At 46.1% G+C, this 16,705-nt stretch overlaps 1 protein-coding gene across 1 annotated transcript in view; it reads right to left on the reverse strand.

The window, feature by feature from the left end:
- BPIFC (BPI fold containing family C) overlaps nt 1-9,573 on the reverse strand; it is a gene marked incomplete at its 5' end in the record, with an annotated part of 33,033 nt that extends 23,460 nt beyond the window's left edge. The window contains 5 exons of the mRNA XM_081310939.1: nt 1,850-1,913; nt 2,033-2,188; nt 2,987-3,115; nt 6,520-6,640; nt 9,450-9,573. Coding sequence (XP_081167065.1) covers nt 1,850-1,913; nt 2,033-2,188; nt 2,987-3,115; nt 6,520-6,640; nt 9,450-9,573 — 594 coding nt within the window. The remainder of the gene's footprint in view (nt 1-1,849; nt 1,914-2,032; nt 2,189-2,986; nt 3,116-6,519; nt 6,641-9,449) is intronic.
- Nucleotides 9,574-16,705: the final 7,132 nt, after the last annotated feature.

The following is a 16,705-nucleotide window of genomic DNA, read 5'->3' on the forward strand; positions in this document are numbered from 1 at the left end:
TCTGGTTAGGAGACATTACCCCTTTGGTCACTACAATTTTCCCTTAAGTTAGTTGACACCCATGGGCTTTGAGTCCTGTCTATTTGGGAGGCACATCATTGAATGCTGGCTAAACTCCATAGCAACTGGGACCTCACCCACTTAGCCTGAGGCTTTCCTCCTGTGGCAGGGGAGTGCACGTGTCCCAGTTCATACTGCTGCTGTCACACCTGGAGAACCTGCCGCTGGAGCGGCTACCTTTCCTCACTACTGAGGTGGCGTCTCCTCCCTCCACCTCTATCAGCAGCTCAAGCCCTGCCTGGGCAGCTGGAGCCACTTGACTACCCCCTGGGCAAGTTGGAGAGTCCAAGAGATCAGAGACCTGCTTAGGGACTGTTGTGAGACTTTTAGGAAGTGGGGCAGGGGCGGGGAGTATCCATATCAGGGAGCCTTGCGTCTGGGGTTGAATCCCTTAGGGAAACCACTTCTGCTCTCTGACCTCGGTTTCCTCATCTGCAACATGGGGGCGATGATTATATCTACCTCATCAAGTTACAAGTAGAAATTCAAGTAATCGACATAAAATCGCCCAGCGTGGAGTAAGCATTCAGTAAATGTTAGCAATTGCGACCTTAATTCCATTTTAGTATTGCTACAGCCTTGAGAGGTAGGCACTCTTCCTCTGTTTGCAGATGGGAGAAGTAAAGAACAGAGGGTGCCACAGCTAGACAGCCGGGGTCTGAACATTCTCTCTCTCTCTCTCTTTTTTTTCCCCCCAGCGGCTCAGAGAGAATCATCGATGCAAAGATCTATTATCTCCAAGCCACATAGAAATTCCAGGGAAGCTTAGCTGCTGTGACATAATTCATTTATTGGCCTCCTGTTAGAAGCTAAAAGACCACACCATGTTTTTTAATAGGGGAAAGGTCACCTTGGAGGTGACATCTTATTTGCTAGCCATCCCTGCCAGGTCGGGATGGAGAAGACCACGAAACTCCAGAGTCCCCTGACCAGCTCTGCAGCCTCTGGGGCGCAAACTGCTTGGTGTTTTGGAGATTGAGCTTCTTACTGACTTTCATTAAGCACCTACTATCTGCTAAGCACAGACCTGAGCGCTGGAGAGATGAGGGAGCCAGGCCCCATCACCCTCGTCCTTCTTTTGGGTCCTCATATCTGTCCCTGTCTCTCCCCATAATATGAGAAAATGGTTCAGAGAAGGTAAGATGATTGGAAAGAGCACACAGCCAATTCCATCCTTGCCTTCCTCAAACACTGACTTCTGGAATCAGGATTGTTATAGCTTTAGGAGGCATCCTGACATTCTGCTTTCTTAATTTATTCTTACTCTATATTCTGGAAATAGTTTTTCTTCTCCCCCGTTCCTTACGTATCCAAATTCTACCTAGACACCCAGCTCAGTTCACGTCCTGCATCCTCTAGTTCTTTATTTTTTTTTCCATTTCTTAAAACTTCTTAGATTCAATCTAATCATCTGTAATTATGTACTAAATTCAAGTCCTCATACAACTGTTGCTTCACAAGCCTAAGTTTGTTTGTTTGTTTTTTAAAACAGACAAGTTTATCACTCTCATATTCCCAATAGATCCTAGTCCAGTGTGGGACATGCAATAGGTACACAATAAATAAATTTCTATTGGCTGTTTGCCCACTGTAGGGTGAGAAACTGGAGAGGGAAGTAATTTTACTCATCTCCCTAGCACCTACCAGGTGGCTGGTATAGAGCAGGGACTTGAGAAGTTGTTACTGAGTTGCAAAGGATAGTGTGTGTCAAAGGGCCTTGCATACAGTAGGTGCTCAGTGAGGGCTTACTGGTAGACCTGATGCCAATGCTGTTTTACGGAAGACTTACCATTCCATTTAAATTCTTTAAAATGGGTTTCTCCATGGGTTCAGCAAAGGAGTTATACAGGACACTAGGGGGGGAAGAAAGAAGAGTTTACCGGGGCCCACGATCCTGCCAGTGGTGAACCTCCCACGGGTGCTGAGAACCCAGCCCCGGATTAGCCATGCCCCACCACATGTTCCCACTCACCTGAGTTCCCCAGAAAATGAGACGTGGGCATGGCTGGCTTGGGCATAGCAGTCTTGGAGCTTCAGAACCGGGTGGCCAAACTCATTTTGGGTCAGGATAATGATACCAGTAAAGTAGATTTCAGAGAGAAACAGATCAGCTCCTCCCGAGTCTTGGCTGCTCCAAGAAAAATAAAAAAAAAAAAAAATGTAAGGTTATCCCAGTCTGGGCCAGGCACGGAGATGAATCCTGTTTCTCAGAATGTGTTGCCTACAGGGACGATGTCATTTCTCTACATTCTAGAAGACTGGAGTTCTTGAGATGGGGAAAACTAGAACACAGTAGGCACTCAATAAATGATTGTAGAATCAATGAATGTGGTATTCTGGGGCACCAACCAAGGTATTTGAATTTGACCTCTACCTTTTCTGTGGGCCTTTTGGTTGGAGGAGAGTGGGGCTCATCTACCTACCATCCTCTGGCCTCCACGGGAGCTAAGAAGCTCCCTTTTCCATGGTTGTCCCTGTAGATGGGGAAAGTGCCCTCCACGGCCAGCTTAAGATCATGCAGTGATTTGCTAGTGGACCTAAAAGGGGGCGCACATTTGTTCCTTTGACACTCAGGGGCCTCCAGTTCTTGGGAAGTTTTACATGACTTTGATCAGCTGCTCTGCACCCTCTCAATCTCTCTCTCTCTCTCTCTCTCTCTCTCTCTCTCTCTCTCACACACACACACACACACTGCAAGCAGGGAATTTGCTGATAATCTCTCTCTCTCTCTCTCTCTCTCTCACACACACACACACACACACACTGCAAGCAGGGAATTTGCTGATTTCGGTCTCACTCTGGAGAAAGATTGTTTCTACTGAGAGAAGACGAACCTCGCCGAGAAAATCGTGGTGAATTTATACATTTTCCCATTTTTGTTCCGTTTTGCCCCAGATCAGCAGCAGGTGTTCGGTGGAATACTTACAAAAGTGGAGACTTTATGGCCCAGTTTGTGCTGATGTTGGTCGTGCCGTGGTTTGTCAGTACTTTAATTCCCACCCCAGGCACAAAGGCTAATGAAGTATTTGGAAATGAAAAGGCGTTGATTTTTATGCTGTGAGACAAGAAACAGGAAACCGAGTTAGAGCAAAGAGCGAGCCCGCACGTCTCAGGCCACACTGGACATGCAGTTGTAGAACTGTCCACCCCCCAGTCCTGGGTGACTGTCCACCCTCCTGTTTTCGGGGCAGAGTCTGGGCACTGCCTCCTGATTCCCCTCAGCCTTGGCAGGAGGCGTCTGCTCTCTGGTTGAGCAGGGTAGTGTGCAAGTTCAGAATTAAATGAGTAAATCACCAAATAACCTACTTCCTTGAGTTTCTTTAAACACAAAAGCAGGTGCAACATCGCTGGCATTATTTTTCCCTTCAGCAGCTGTAGTGTTACTCAAAGTGGGTGACATCGGTGTTCTGGAGGGAACAGCTCCTGGTGGGGGACTATGGTGCACATCACAGGACGCTTGCACAGGAGTGTCGCTCCCTGCTAGTCACTGAGACAATCTAAGTCATGCCCTCCTCCTGCTCCCAATTGCCCTCTGGGTGGCCGGTACCTTTCCCTAGCTGAGAAACTGATTTGAGAGAGTTGTCTCGCCCTGGGGTTCTCTGGGCTTTTGAGCAGGTGACCACAGGGACCTGTGAGGCCCTGGGTTGCTTGTCATCGAGATGACCACGTGCACAAGGACAATATCGTGACCACCCAACGAGTGAGGACTTCCTGCCAGGAGTGTGCAAGCCTGTGCCCGAGCTCCTTGTAACCCTCCCCGTGATCCTGGGAGGCAGGTGCTGGGTTTTGCCATCTCCCGGTCACAGGCGAAAAGAAAAGCAGCTGAAGTCAGACGTAAGAGGTGGAAGTGGACCTGGGACCCTCCGCAGTCTGACTTCAGACTGCTCTGAAGCCCCGGCTGGGCCACTGGAGTGTGGTGCAATGAGCTCTCAACCTGAAGCCAGGTTTAGTTCTAGCCGTATGACCTTGGGCAAGGCACTTGACCTCTTTCGCTTATCACTCAAGAGAAGAGCTACTCGCAGGTGGGCTGGGAAGACGTGCCGTGGGTGAGCTCATCCCAGGTGAGTTTGTCTGCATATGTTGTGCACAGGGAAAGGCCCGGCTATGAGCTAAGATTAGGAAAACTTTAAAACATGACCGTGATGGCGATACAGGATTATTCGCCATGTACCTATCTGTGCATTTTTCTCTAGCTACTCTCCACCACCCATCCTGAGTTCCACCTGGAAAGAGAATGGTGGAGATTTGTTTAATATAGGTCTTGGAAATAGTTTCACTTGGACACATGAAGGCCTAGCCAGCTCTTCATATCTGCTGCACAGTATTCTAAGCTGTGGATGGAACATTTAGAATTTATTCCTTTGTTAGGAATGATGACTTATTAATATTTCCAGGGTTATTTCCAGTACGTCTGTATTATAAATAATGCCACAGTGAACATTCTCATACACACTGCCTGTAGCCAGGAACTTCTCTAGGGAGGATGCTGAGGAGTGAAATTATCAAGTCAAAAACACATGTGTATATGTAAACCGTAAATCACCTTCTAAAATGGCACCTCCCCATAGAAATAGGAGATCTACATGTAATTAAAAATTTCTAGAAATCACATTTTAGAAAGAAAATAAAACAGTTGAAATTTATTTTATTATTTTAAAATTGACTCATGGGGATTTACATATTATGGGGGCACGGTGTAGCATTTCAATATGTGTCTACAATGTGCAATGATCAGATCAGGGTACTAAGCATATCTATCACCTCAGATATTTATTATTCTTTGTGTGGGAGCATTCGAATCTTCTCTACTGGTTATTTTGAAATATCCAATTAACAAGTTATAAGTCCTAGTTATCCTACCGTGCTATAGAATGTTAGAAGTTATTATTCCTATTTTAACACACTCCCGTGTCTGATAACCACACTATCTCCATCCCCTGGACCCCACCCCAGATTCTCCTCAGGCTTTGGTAACCACTATTCCATTATCTACCTCTGAGAGGTAAACTTTTTAATCACACATAAAAGTGAGAACATTTGATGTTTCACTTAATGCAACATCCTCCAGTTTCTTCTACATTGCCACAGTGACAGAATTTCATTGTTTATGGCTGAATAATATTCCATTACATATGTATGAATCATATTTTCTTTATCCAATCATCTGTCAATGGGCACCTATGTTGATTCTGTGTCTTGGCCATTGTGAACAGTATCGCAACACAGATGTTGACTGCAGATTTCTTTTAGACATGCTAATTTCATTTCTTTTGGATATATACCCAGTAATGAGACTGCTTGATATAAGGTCGTTCTATTTCTAGTTTTCTTAGGAATCTCCGTACTGTTTTCCATAAGGGCTGTAACACCTTACATTCCCAGCAACAGTGTCTGAGTTCCCTTTTCTCTGCATCTTCTCCAACATTTGTTACTTTTTGGCTTTTTTGGAATAGTTGTTTTATCTGGGATAGGAGGACATCACATTGTGGATTTGATTTGCTTTTTCCTGATAATTAGTGACATTGGATTTTTTTCCCTCATCTTCACTAAAATTCGATAGTATATGATTCTTTCTGTATTTTTCTGCTATGGCATTATCATTATAATTAAATAATTAGCTTAATTAAGGAAGTTGTGAATATATGTTTAATGTCCATATCTCCCACTGGACTTTAAGGGCAAGAGATGTGTCTGTATTGTTCACTATATTATTCCCAGTGCCTCAAACAAGCCTGGTCTGTAGTAAGTGTTCAGTAAATACTGTTGAATGACTGACTTTCTAATAGACTAGGAACTTTCCCTAGATCACCATTTTTCTATAGAAGGTCATTGTTGACAGCAGGGAAATGATTCCCTCAAAGAGTTGGAATAGCAGGGAATTTTCTTTGGATTGGAAAGGTGTTTGGACAATCTGTGACTCAGTCACAGAGAACTTCTTATAAAAGCCTGACCCCACCCCCCACACGTTTAAGATTCAGTTCATGATTGGCAGAGGCATCTTCTCCCTGTGCCGCCTTTGTGGATCTTGTCAGCAACTATGAGAGAGGTTGCAGTGTTTTATGAACATCTATTTCTCTCCTTTCCCTAAACCTCCCTGAATTTGTTGGAGATGACAAAGTTGTCTGGTTGGAAAACTAATTTTCCTCTCTCTCTTGCTGGTAAGTTCATCTCTTGTTCATAGGCACGATCTTTTTAGGGTAGAGCTTCAGAAAGAACTCACTAAAAGAGAGACACTGACCGAACTTTTAAAGGTCCTTTTACCCTTTCTGCTTCCTCCTTCGAGCTGAATAAAACATGGATTTGATGGCTGGAACTGCAGTGGCCATGTTGGGCCATGAAGCAAACTTGAGAATGGAAATCAGAGATAAGGATGGCAGAATAGAAAAAGACAAGGAAGCTGAATTATGACGAAGTGAATCTTTTTACACGAAAGACAAAGTGCTCTTGTCCCCTACTTACTTTGAAAAATTGTAGTCTACATAATCAATCTTCAGAAATTCAAGAGACTCAGAACCATTTAAATCTGGGAGGTTCTTTTCCTTTATCATATCCTCAATCATCTCCAGCCCAGCTTGAACAGCTGTGAAGGAAACAAGAAAGTGTTGATAATAACCCAGGCGACAATGATGTAATGATATTATTAGCCACATAAATGCAATTTATTGAGCAGGAAATGCTCTTAGGTGAGAACTCAGTGGCTCTACAAAGTGTGTATTGTTGTTTATGCTTTACAGATGGAAACACTGGTCCTCAGAGAGGTGAAGGAACTGGCCCAAGACCACGGAGCTAACATCACGAGGAATTTCCATCATGTGGCCGGGGCTGACGTTGGATAAAAGACAGTGAGCTGCGATGGAAGAGCTGAAATATTCTGCAGGGGACGTTGCTGTCATCACCTGGCACACCCTACAGAGGGGAAAGCTGTTCCCAGGGGACTTAATTCTTGACCAAATCATACAACTAAGAATGAGGGGATGGGGAGACAGTAGTACAAAATCTCAGCAGTTTTGCTCCAGAATCTGTGTGCTGTAGCCAGTTCCAGAAAGTTCCTTCTCATTCTTCTTTCTTTCCAGATTCTTTAAACTCAAGGACTTGGGGCCTGAGGGCTACCGTCCACAGGCAACTCTAGAATGACCTGAAATCCTAATGAGAGGTGGTGGGTGGGTTGCGTGTGCAAATGTGCCTCAGGTTTTTCCAGAGACAAGGACCCACATTTTCACTGGGTCCCCCACAGGAAGGATCCCAAGGCTCAGGAAAGGTTAATGACCTCTGCTTCAGTTTCACCCTGGGAGTCACCCATTGGCTTTTCCTATGGAAGCACCCGGAATGCATTTCTCTGAGCTCATGGGGAAGAGCACTCTCCCACATTACAGAGCTTGAGAGAAGCCACCTTCATAGTTAATGAAGAAGAACTTTCACATGTTTTTGTCACTGCATCATAGTCATACACATGGTGGGGTTCACCCAGACGTGATCCTACGTCCATGGGATAGAATTTGCTCCCTTCCATTCCCGGGAACTTCCTCTTTCTCTCCTTCTCCTTAGGACGAGTTTCTATCCACATTGTCATTCACATACAAATTGGGCAGGATGAATCAATTTTAGGTGGCCCTGCGGGCTAGTGACCACTCCTAGTGGCCAAGGAGTCTCTCCCAAATTCCCAAAGCAACCCAGGGACATGTGTCTCCTTATCCCAATTTCACATAGAAGGCAGCTGAGGCTCCGAGAAGTTCACGAACTTGCTGGTGGGTCCACAGCCCGCGAAGGAATGGTTTCTCTAGGACTTAGAGGAATAAGGAACAGAGAACCCAGGGCAGGTTTAAGATCAGGCAGAGCAGAGCTGCAATGGCTTGGATCCAGATGTCCCCCAAAGCTGCTGTGTTGAAGTCTTGGTCCCCACTTGACTCAGGGGCACTCGACCACTGAGACACACCCCCAGCCCTATTTGGGATTTTATTTAGAGACAGGGTCTCATGGAATTGCTTAGTGCCTCGCCATTGCTGAGGCTGGCTCTAAACTTGTAGTCCTCCTGTCTCAGCCTCCCAAGCTGCTGGGATTACAGGCCTGTGCCACTGCGCCCGGCTTGTTCTTTCTTTCTTTTTTGATATTTTTAGTTGTAGATGGACATTATACCTTTATTTTGTTTATTTAGTTTTTTTATGTGGTGCTGGGAATCGAACCCAGTGCCTCATGCGTGCTAGGCAAGCGCTCTACCAGCCCTACACACATGTTCTTAGTATGTACTTCTATACACATCATCATTCACACAAAATTGTGCAAGATGGATCAATTTTAGATTCCCTGTGTCTATGAGCTACTGGGGAAAAGACAAAGAGTTTCTCCCCAATTGACTCTTCCTTTCCTCCTTCTTCCCCCTTCTTTCTTTCTTCAATCCTTCGTTTATTTCTTTTGCATTATCACTGGAGAGGAATTTCTTGGTTAGACGTAGGTATTTTCAGGTTAGACTAGTAGTTGTCGGATTAACTACTTCAGTTAAAGAGTACCAGGAGGCCGGGCAAGGTGGCACATGCCTATATCCCGCCAACTTGGGACGCTGAAGCAGGAGGATTGCAAATTCAAGGCCAGCCTCATCAACTTAAAGAGGCCCTAAGCAACTTAAAGAGATCTTTGTCTCTAAATTAATATATATATATAGATGGGGATGTGGCTCAGTGGTTAAGCTCTCCCCCCCCCCCCGCCCCCTGCAGCACCCCTCTTCAATCCCTGGCATGCGCGTGCGCGCACACACACACACACACACACACACACACACACACACACAAAGAGTACCAGGAGAGCTCTTTCAAACTATATCCAGCTAATCTCAGGAAAAATTTCCCACAGGAGAAATATAGGTTCAAATACTTTGATTTTGCAGTCCCCTTCCTTGGTACAATCTGCTCCTACCTCAGTTTAGCCCAAAGAAAACCACGTTCTAACATTTCTCTTCTCCCTATTAGGTACAAACAACCTCTAAACCAGGGCCTTTTAACCTTTCAGAGTCCCCGACTCCTTTGCATATCAAATAAATACAGCAGAGTCTCTATCAAGAAGCACAGAATCATCGCCCACATTAAATTTTGCACTTGATTGGAGAAGACTCCAAGTCCCCCTTTGAAGTCAGACATTTTCTAAAGCTCGATGGAGTGGCTTTTACTCTCACATTTCCTTCCTCTCTCCTATAGAGCGTTTACTCAGCACCCCGAGGTATCCCTGCGTGGGAAGGCGAGGTGGGAGCCTGTGTGTGGGTGTGCCTTCCAGCGGGGGACGGGATCACCCCAAAGGGGAGCCTGTTTTAGTCCCCAGACAGTCCAAGCCATGAGCTGCTGGGCGTGGGTCCTAGACTCCCTGGGGCAGGGCTAAGGCTGCTGCTGAAAGGGTCAACTCACCGTAGTCCAGTGCCCGCTGAGTGACCCTCGCCTTGATTCCGGGGTACATGGTCTGAGAGGAGGAGATATAGAGACTCCACAGGAGGAAGCATCCCCAGAGGACCGGCACTTCCTTCATTCGCATCTGCAATGAACCGACATTTATGGCTCCTTTAATATCCTGCACTCGCTCCTGGGTCAGTCCCACCCAGCATCCCTAGCCCTCCTCATTTTCATGACTTATTTCCAGAACTTCATTCATCCATCTTGTGTCCATCAGCCCATTCATGCTTCCATTTATTGAGCACATCAGAATGTGTTGTACATGTCGAGGTGACCAACATGTGGCTCCTGACCTCTGTTTCCCGCAGACTAGGGAGTGAAACATGCATATGAACACACACACACACACACACACACACACACACACACGCACTCGAACACACACACAATTATAATATGATACAACACAATAGCCTTATAGTAAACTCAATGATTGGGATGTGCCCTGGAATGGACACTGGGTGGGGTAGGGGAAGGGATTCTTGGAATTTTAGAACAAACAAGTTGGTAGATTAAAAAGATGGTTTTCGTGGCTGTGAGGCAATCCCTCATGTGCTTAGAGACCCTTGCCAAGTCCCCTTTGCCTGCAAGACTGGGCTTCAGCTCTTAGCTTGGTGATCAAGACTTTTCACAGGTGACTAGGTAGGCACTGTGCCTCCTCTTCCAAGTGGTGGCGTTCCAAGGAGGCCACTCTGGGCTATTTGCTCTTCCTTGATTTGCTAAGTTCTCTCATGACACCGTGTTCAATGCTCCCAACAGCAACACACACGCACGTCTACATCTTGTACCCCACCACCTGAATCAGGCACCCACATTCTGCCTGGCGAAGGCATCCTCCAGGCTCAGCTCCAACATCCTGTCTGTGAGAACGCCCCTCACCGTGTCACGTCCTCTGGGCTCAGCACACTCTCCTCTGTGCCTCGGCCACATTTGCATGATGCGGAAACCCACATTGGACACATGATGCTGTCTGACTCCAGGGGGCACCCCCACGCCCTGGTTCCAACCAATATCACTTCGCGTGGGTGTTCGCCACGGCCTCCTTGCTGGTCACCCGGCTCCAGCCTTTGTCCCTTTCTGGGTTTTCGTCCCCCCCACAGCCAGCGCAGGCTTTGATAATAAAAGTCAGGTCGCGTCCCACCTCTGCCCCACTGGGAAAGCCCTTTGGTGCCTCCCTTCTTACTCTGTAAAAGCCAGAACGCTTCCCCCTGCCCCTCCCTTGATTCATTTTCCCCGAAGCACCCATCCTCTGGCATAGTGCACGGTTACGCCTTTGTTTTTCCTACGGAAACCTTTGGCCTTCACAGGGAAGTACTTCAGCGCTCTGGACAGCGACTGGCACACAGTAGGTGACATATTGCCTGATTGGATGAGTGCATTCACGGCTCCTTCATGAGGCTGTGAGTTGGGTCACCTGCGCCTGCTGGGTTTCTACTGGACTCAGGACAGTCCTTGACCTTCGTATGTATTGCCCTGTATTGGGATGGTCTTTCTCCTGTCTGTCTCTCCTCCGAGGGGCTCTGTTTTCCTTTTGTAACTCCAGAGTTGAGCACAGACAGACAGATGAGTCTTTAAATAAACACCCTGTCCAATGAGAGGGATCGCGTCTATTCACCCTTACGTCTCTCATGCTCAGCGTATGGGTCAATCTACGCCTGTTGAATCAATGCCACCCTATTTTCTTGCCAGAGAAGCACAGGTACCCACAGTGACAGGGTTGTAGATTTCCTTTATGGGCAGCGGAGTGAGGGATGGCTCACAGACCTTGATTCTGGTCTTGAGGTTTTCCATCTGGGTGATCTGTCCCTGCTGCACTCACACATGCCGAAGACCCACAGGTGACGGGTGCCACTGAGTTCACGCACACCCCTGAAACCCATCGAGGAAGGGGCCTGCAGGAGGTGCTCAAGGAAGAGGAAGCCCTGAGAGCCACGTGTTCAGGCAGAGGGAGGGGAGTGGCCTGGTGGCCAGGTAAGGGTTAGGAGAGGGCCCAGGAGGTTGGACGTTGGATCATGGGGGGGACCGGCAAAGTCTTAGAGGAGTGGCCAGGGTAGTTGAGCACTGTTAGTGACTCTTTACTATCAGAGGCTGAGGCTTTTCAGTATTTTAAGCAGGTTTGGCCTTCTGTGTCCGTGGATGTTTCAACACTGCAGGGTAAACCGGTTTGGTTCTGCAGGGCCATCTACAGAAAGGAGTGGTGGCAGGGCTGGGGGGTGGGTCCTGAGGACAGGCCGGGAGCAGAGACCCCAGGGGACGCTCAGAGGAGTGGGAATGAGAGCATGGGGAGGGACAGGGGGGGCTCTGGCCGAGCAACCAGCCATCTGAGGGTTGGAGGAGAGATGAGGAGTGGGCAGGTGGGTGCTGTCTGTCCACACCGCCCACGCTCAGAATGGAGGCTGCTCCAGGGCCTGTGTGGGAGCTTCCTTGATCCTTTATTGTACTGTAGGGCCAAGGGGTCCTGGAGAGGAGGAGGTCAGGTCGACATGAGTGGCACCATGGGAGGGAGGGGGACAGTCCAGGGACTCAGGTTGGTGGCTGTTTGCCTATTGGTATGGAACCATTTCCACATTTTAACTAATGGTGAGGCCACATGGATGTGTGGTCACAGTAATATCACTAGAAGAGAAAGAACTGTAAGTGGCAGTGTCTTTTTTTATCAAAGAGCAAGCTATTTTCATAGCAGTGCAAAGAAATAGGGAAAAAACGTTAGACCAAAAAGTTGGTGCCCCCTAGACTGGGTGAAACGAAGGAGCAGAACCTCAGTAAATATTTGCTGACTGGCTTACGAGATTCCAGTTAACTAAGAAAAGTTCTAGAAAAGGTTGGGGAAAAAATTATATACGATGGTTTGATTTTTCCACATCCACAGTGGAAAAGCCAACTAAACCTAAGCCGAGATAATACTCACTAATAGAACAACAGCCCAGATCATAAATTCGTATTTCTTTACCATTTACAAAACTCCACAAGGTAGATGTCATTTCTTGCCCCTATTTTAGACACCCGGACCTGGAGACTTATAAAGTCCAAATGACTCATCCCAAGACCCCACAAGTACCTGAGAATAAAAATCTTCTGGTTCCCAATTCTAGTGTTTATGAATTGTTTTCCCATAGGAATGACTTGATAAATGCTAGGTTTTCTATTTTCCTCTGGGAATTTTAAATAGGAGTCGCTCAATGCCATCGTTAAAGTGGAAAAAATTCAGTAAGCATCTGGAAATTTCTAAGCATCAGACCGCATTTCTGTGTTTTCTTGGGCATGGATAGTGTTTAAAATTCCCTTCTGGCAGTAAAACCTGTTTTTCTTTCCTGGTCAAAAGAAGTTTCTGAAGTGATATTTTTGGATGGAGATTTAGGAACTGAAAACTGTCTATAGAAAAACATATATTTTTTTCACCTCTAGAAATTTTATGAGTGAAGGAAAGGGATGGATTGTACATTAACTTTCAGTTGATTTGTTTGGTCAGGATGACAATTTGTGGGCAGGGGAGGACAGGAAGCCTGTCAAGCAAGGTGGTGACTCCTAAAGGTTAAGTAATTTGGCTGGCAAGTAAGGGCAGGGTGCGTTGCTTGTTAAAAGAAAAGATCCAAGATGACTTAGGAGCCCTCTCGGCAGCTGGGGAACTGCTTCTTTCCAAGATTCAAATCCTCAGTAGTTAAGAGTCCCGTGCCAACACACAGCTAGAAGAGCTCCCCTAGATGAAATGGTTCTTGTTTGAGCCACTGGTGACCAGGAATAAGAAAACACCAGCACGGTGTAGAACATTCCGGAGACTCACAGCTTGGCTTACCACTACGGCTCGTTGGCAAGAGCTTTGACAGAGCAGGAAAACTTTGAGTAAGGGATCGAGGAGTGAGTGAAATGTAGCCCTCAAAAGCAGAGGCACACGTTGAAAATTAAGTTCACCGGGTTTAAAGACGTCGGCGCTAGGAGGATATTCCAACATACATTGGTTGAGACAGAATGAGTGCAGAAGTCTCCATCAACAGAAATGGAACGTGGGCAGCACTGAAGACTGTTTCAAGGGACTCCACCCTTACTTACATCTGATTTTATAGCAAGATCTTCAATGACAAAAGGACCCTGAAAAGTCCTGTAAGTCTTTCCTCCCCAGACCCCAAGGTGGACACCAACAGGTTCAACTCTTCAGGCCAGTGAGAGGGCAGTTTTGCTCTGGCAAGATCCGGGTCACTGACACAGGTTAAGGCCCGGCTCCAAAGCACAGATCATAATAGCTCCTCAGCTCTAACCACCCCGACGGAGAAATGAGATAGAGATTTTCTGTCCCTGTGCTGGGTTCCTCCCTGAAATGGAGGCAAATCTCAGTCCAGACCATTGAGCTACCCTCTTAACTTTGCTCCACCAGAGGAAACTAAACAGAGAGTCTAAACTGACACTTGGATCTTCCTTAGTCTGGTCCGGTTTTCATTAAACCTTTTGCCTAGGAAGACACCAAGTGGACATGAGTGACATAAAATGAATAAAACACAGAAAAGCCTAGGCAGAGGGTAGTAGTAACTCAGGATCTTTTACAGCTGACTTTTCAAAGTGTCCTACCAGATCTGAGACACCCCAGCGAGAGATCCCTGTTCCGAGATGGGTGCTGGCAGAGACCTGAAGTTTGTTGATTCTTACTTACCTCAAGCACAGGAGGTGTCCAGAGCTGGGGACCACCTTCGCTGCCCTCTGCCTTTGAAGTGGATGTGTTCTCCAGCCTTAACTCAGCAGCCGGATCGCGGGGATAATTAAGTCTGAATCACGGCCCTGGTGGATTCTTTCAAAATGTGACACAGGATTGCTTCACTACAATTACCCAATGGCATGAATGAACACTACTGTCTCTACCAAGGTGAACAGACAATACCACCTAGGCGATAGTTACCAGCTGGAAACACACACACAGACACACACACACACACCACTTGTGAAATTGTTTCCACTACTTCACCAAAATGACTAAGTCAAGACTCCTGATGTATTGAAAAAGGTGTAAATCACATGGAATGGAAGAGGAGGAGGACATTTCCTTTATGTGATAAGAAGCCAGTTTACCCAGGTCAGGGTACCTTGCCGGGTGTTGGTTCTCCTGCCACAGAGAGTCCTTGGGTGGATCATCAGATTCAGTCGACCTGACAACCAGGCTGACCTAGTTGGCACCTGTATTGTTGTGGGCAGGACCACAGGTGCCTCTCGGAGTGTCTGCTCCTGTTTAGAATGTTGGTTAGTGACTTCCTGTCCTGGGGTTTCTTGGATCTAGTTAGAGGGGGGCATCAACTGTTAGATAACCCGATTCCTTTGGATTTAAAACCCCACCCCCCACTCCATCCCTCACCTTTTGGTCAATGCATTTTATTTTATTTTTAGTCAATGCCTTTTAGATGGCCAGGGACCCGGTTACATGGTGTGTCTAGGTCTTTATTTGCAATCTTCTTAGTGAGATAAGGGGATTAGTTGCCCCAGTTTTCCCAGGATGCCGGATTTGCAATACAGGACAGTTTTGGGCAAGTCAGGAAGTTTAGTCCTGCAGTAAGAAGAACAGGCACTTTCCTGGGCACTGTCCCCACCTCTGACCGAGGGTCAGGTTTCTCATCTGAAGTACCTCAAGCTATGTTTACCCATGTAACCTGAGTTTTCTCAGGGGTAAAGTGGGGATAGAACAAGGATCTACAGTGATAGGCTCTGAGGAAGAGAAGCATTGATAATATATGAGATCATTCCGTAACACCATTAAGTGCTATAGTATTTTATTTTTATGTGGCCGTATCAGTGGTGGCACGAGCCTGTAGAGAGTGTCCTCATAGAATCGTTTACTGTCAGTCATCATACATCAATCCATTCATTCAATCAACAAACATTTATTGAGTCCTCTTTAGAAAAAAAAGGTAAAAAGATCTTTTGGGTATAGTCCGAGAAGAGGGATAGTTGGGTCAAATGGTGGTTCCATTCCCAGCTTTCCAAGGAATCTCCATACTGCTTTCCAAATTGGCTGCACCAATTTGCAGTCCCTCCAGCAATGTATGAGTGTGCCTTTTCCCCCCAGCACTTATTGTTGTTTGTCTTCATCATGGCTGCCACTCTGACTTGAGTGAGATGGTATCTTAGAGTAGTTTTAATTTGCATTTCTTTGATTGCTAGAGATGATGAGCATTTTTTTCGTATATTTGTTGATTGATTGTATATCCTCTTCTGAAAAGTGTCTGCACATCAATGTTTATAGCAGCACAATTCACAATAGCTAGACTGTGGAGCCAACCTAGATGCCCTTCAATGGATGAATGGATAAAAAATGTGGCATATATACACAATGGAATATTACTCAGCACTAAAAAATAATAAGATCATGGCATTTGCAGGGAAATGGATGGCATTAGAGCAGATTATGCTAAGTGAAGTTAGCCAATCCCTAAAAAACAAATGCTAAATGTCTCCTCTGATATAAATGGGGGGAGTAACTCAAAATGGGAAAGAGAGGAAGAGCATGGGAAGAAGATTACCTCTACATAGGGAAGAGGGGTGGTAGCGAATGGGAGAGAGAAAGAGAATTGCGTGGATGGTAGAAGGAGACCCTCATCATTATACAAAACACATGTATGAAGATGTGAGGGGGGAAAAAAAAGAATAGTGTTACCTTAGATTAGGTAGAGAGAAGTGATGGGAGGGGAGGGGAGGGTATGGGGGATAGGAAGGACAGCAGAATGAAACAGACATTTTTATTGCTGTAGGTATATACGTGACTGCATGACCAATGTGATTCTGCAACCTGTACACTCAGAAAAATGAGAAATTATATCCCATCTGATTCAAATGTATGATATGTCAAGATCATTGTACTGTCAGGTGTAACCAATTAAAACAAATAAAAAAAGACAAATAGAATCCCTGTGCAAATAGAGACAAAATGGACAAGTATATAATAAAATAAACAAAAATGTGACATGTACTATGGTATAGTTTGGATGTCAAATGTCTCCAAATGCTCATTTGTTAAAGGGTTGTCCCAGCAGGGGACCATTGGGAAGTAATGGGACTTTGGGAGGTGGAGCCTGGTTGGAGGTTCTTATGTCATAGGGGGGCATGCTCTTGAATGGGATTGTGGGATCCTAGCCCCTTTCTTTTTCCCTCTGTTGTTTCCTGGCTGTAAGTCGAACAGTTTTGCTCCATCCAAAGCTCCCCACCATGATGTGCCCCCTCATCACAGGCCCAAAGCTAAC

Source organism: Spermophilus citellus (genome assembly GCF_964194105.1).
Source record: "Spermophilus citellus genome assembly, chromosome: 10".
Taxonomy (NCBI): Eukaryota; Metazoa; Chordata; class Mammalia; order Rodentia; family Sciuridae; genus Spermophilus; species Spermophilus citellus.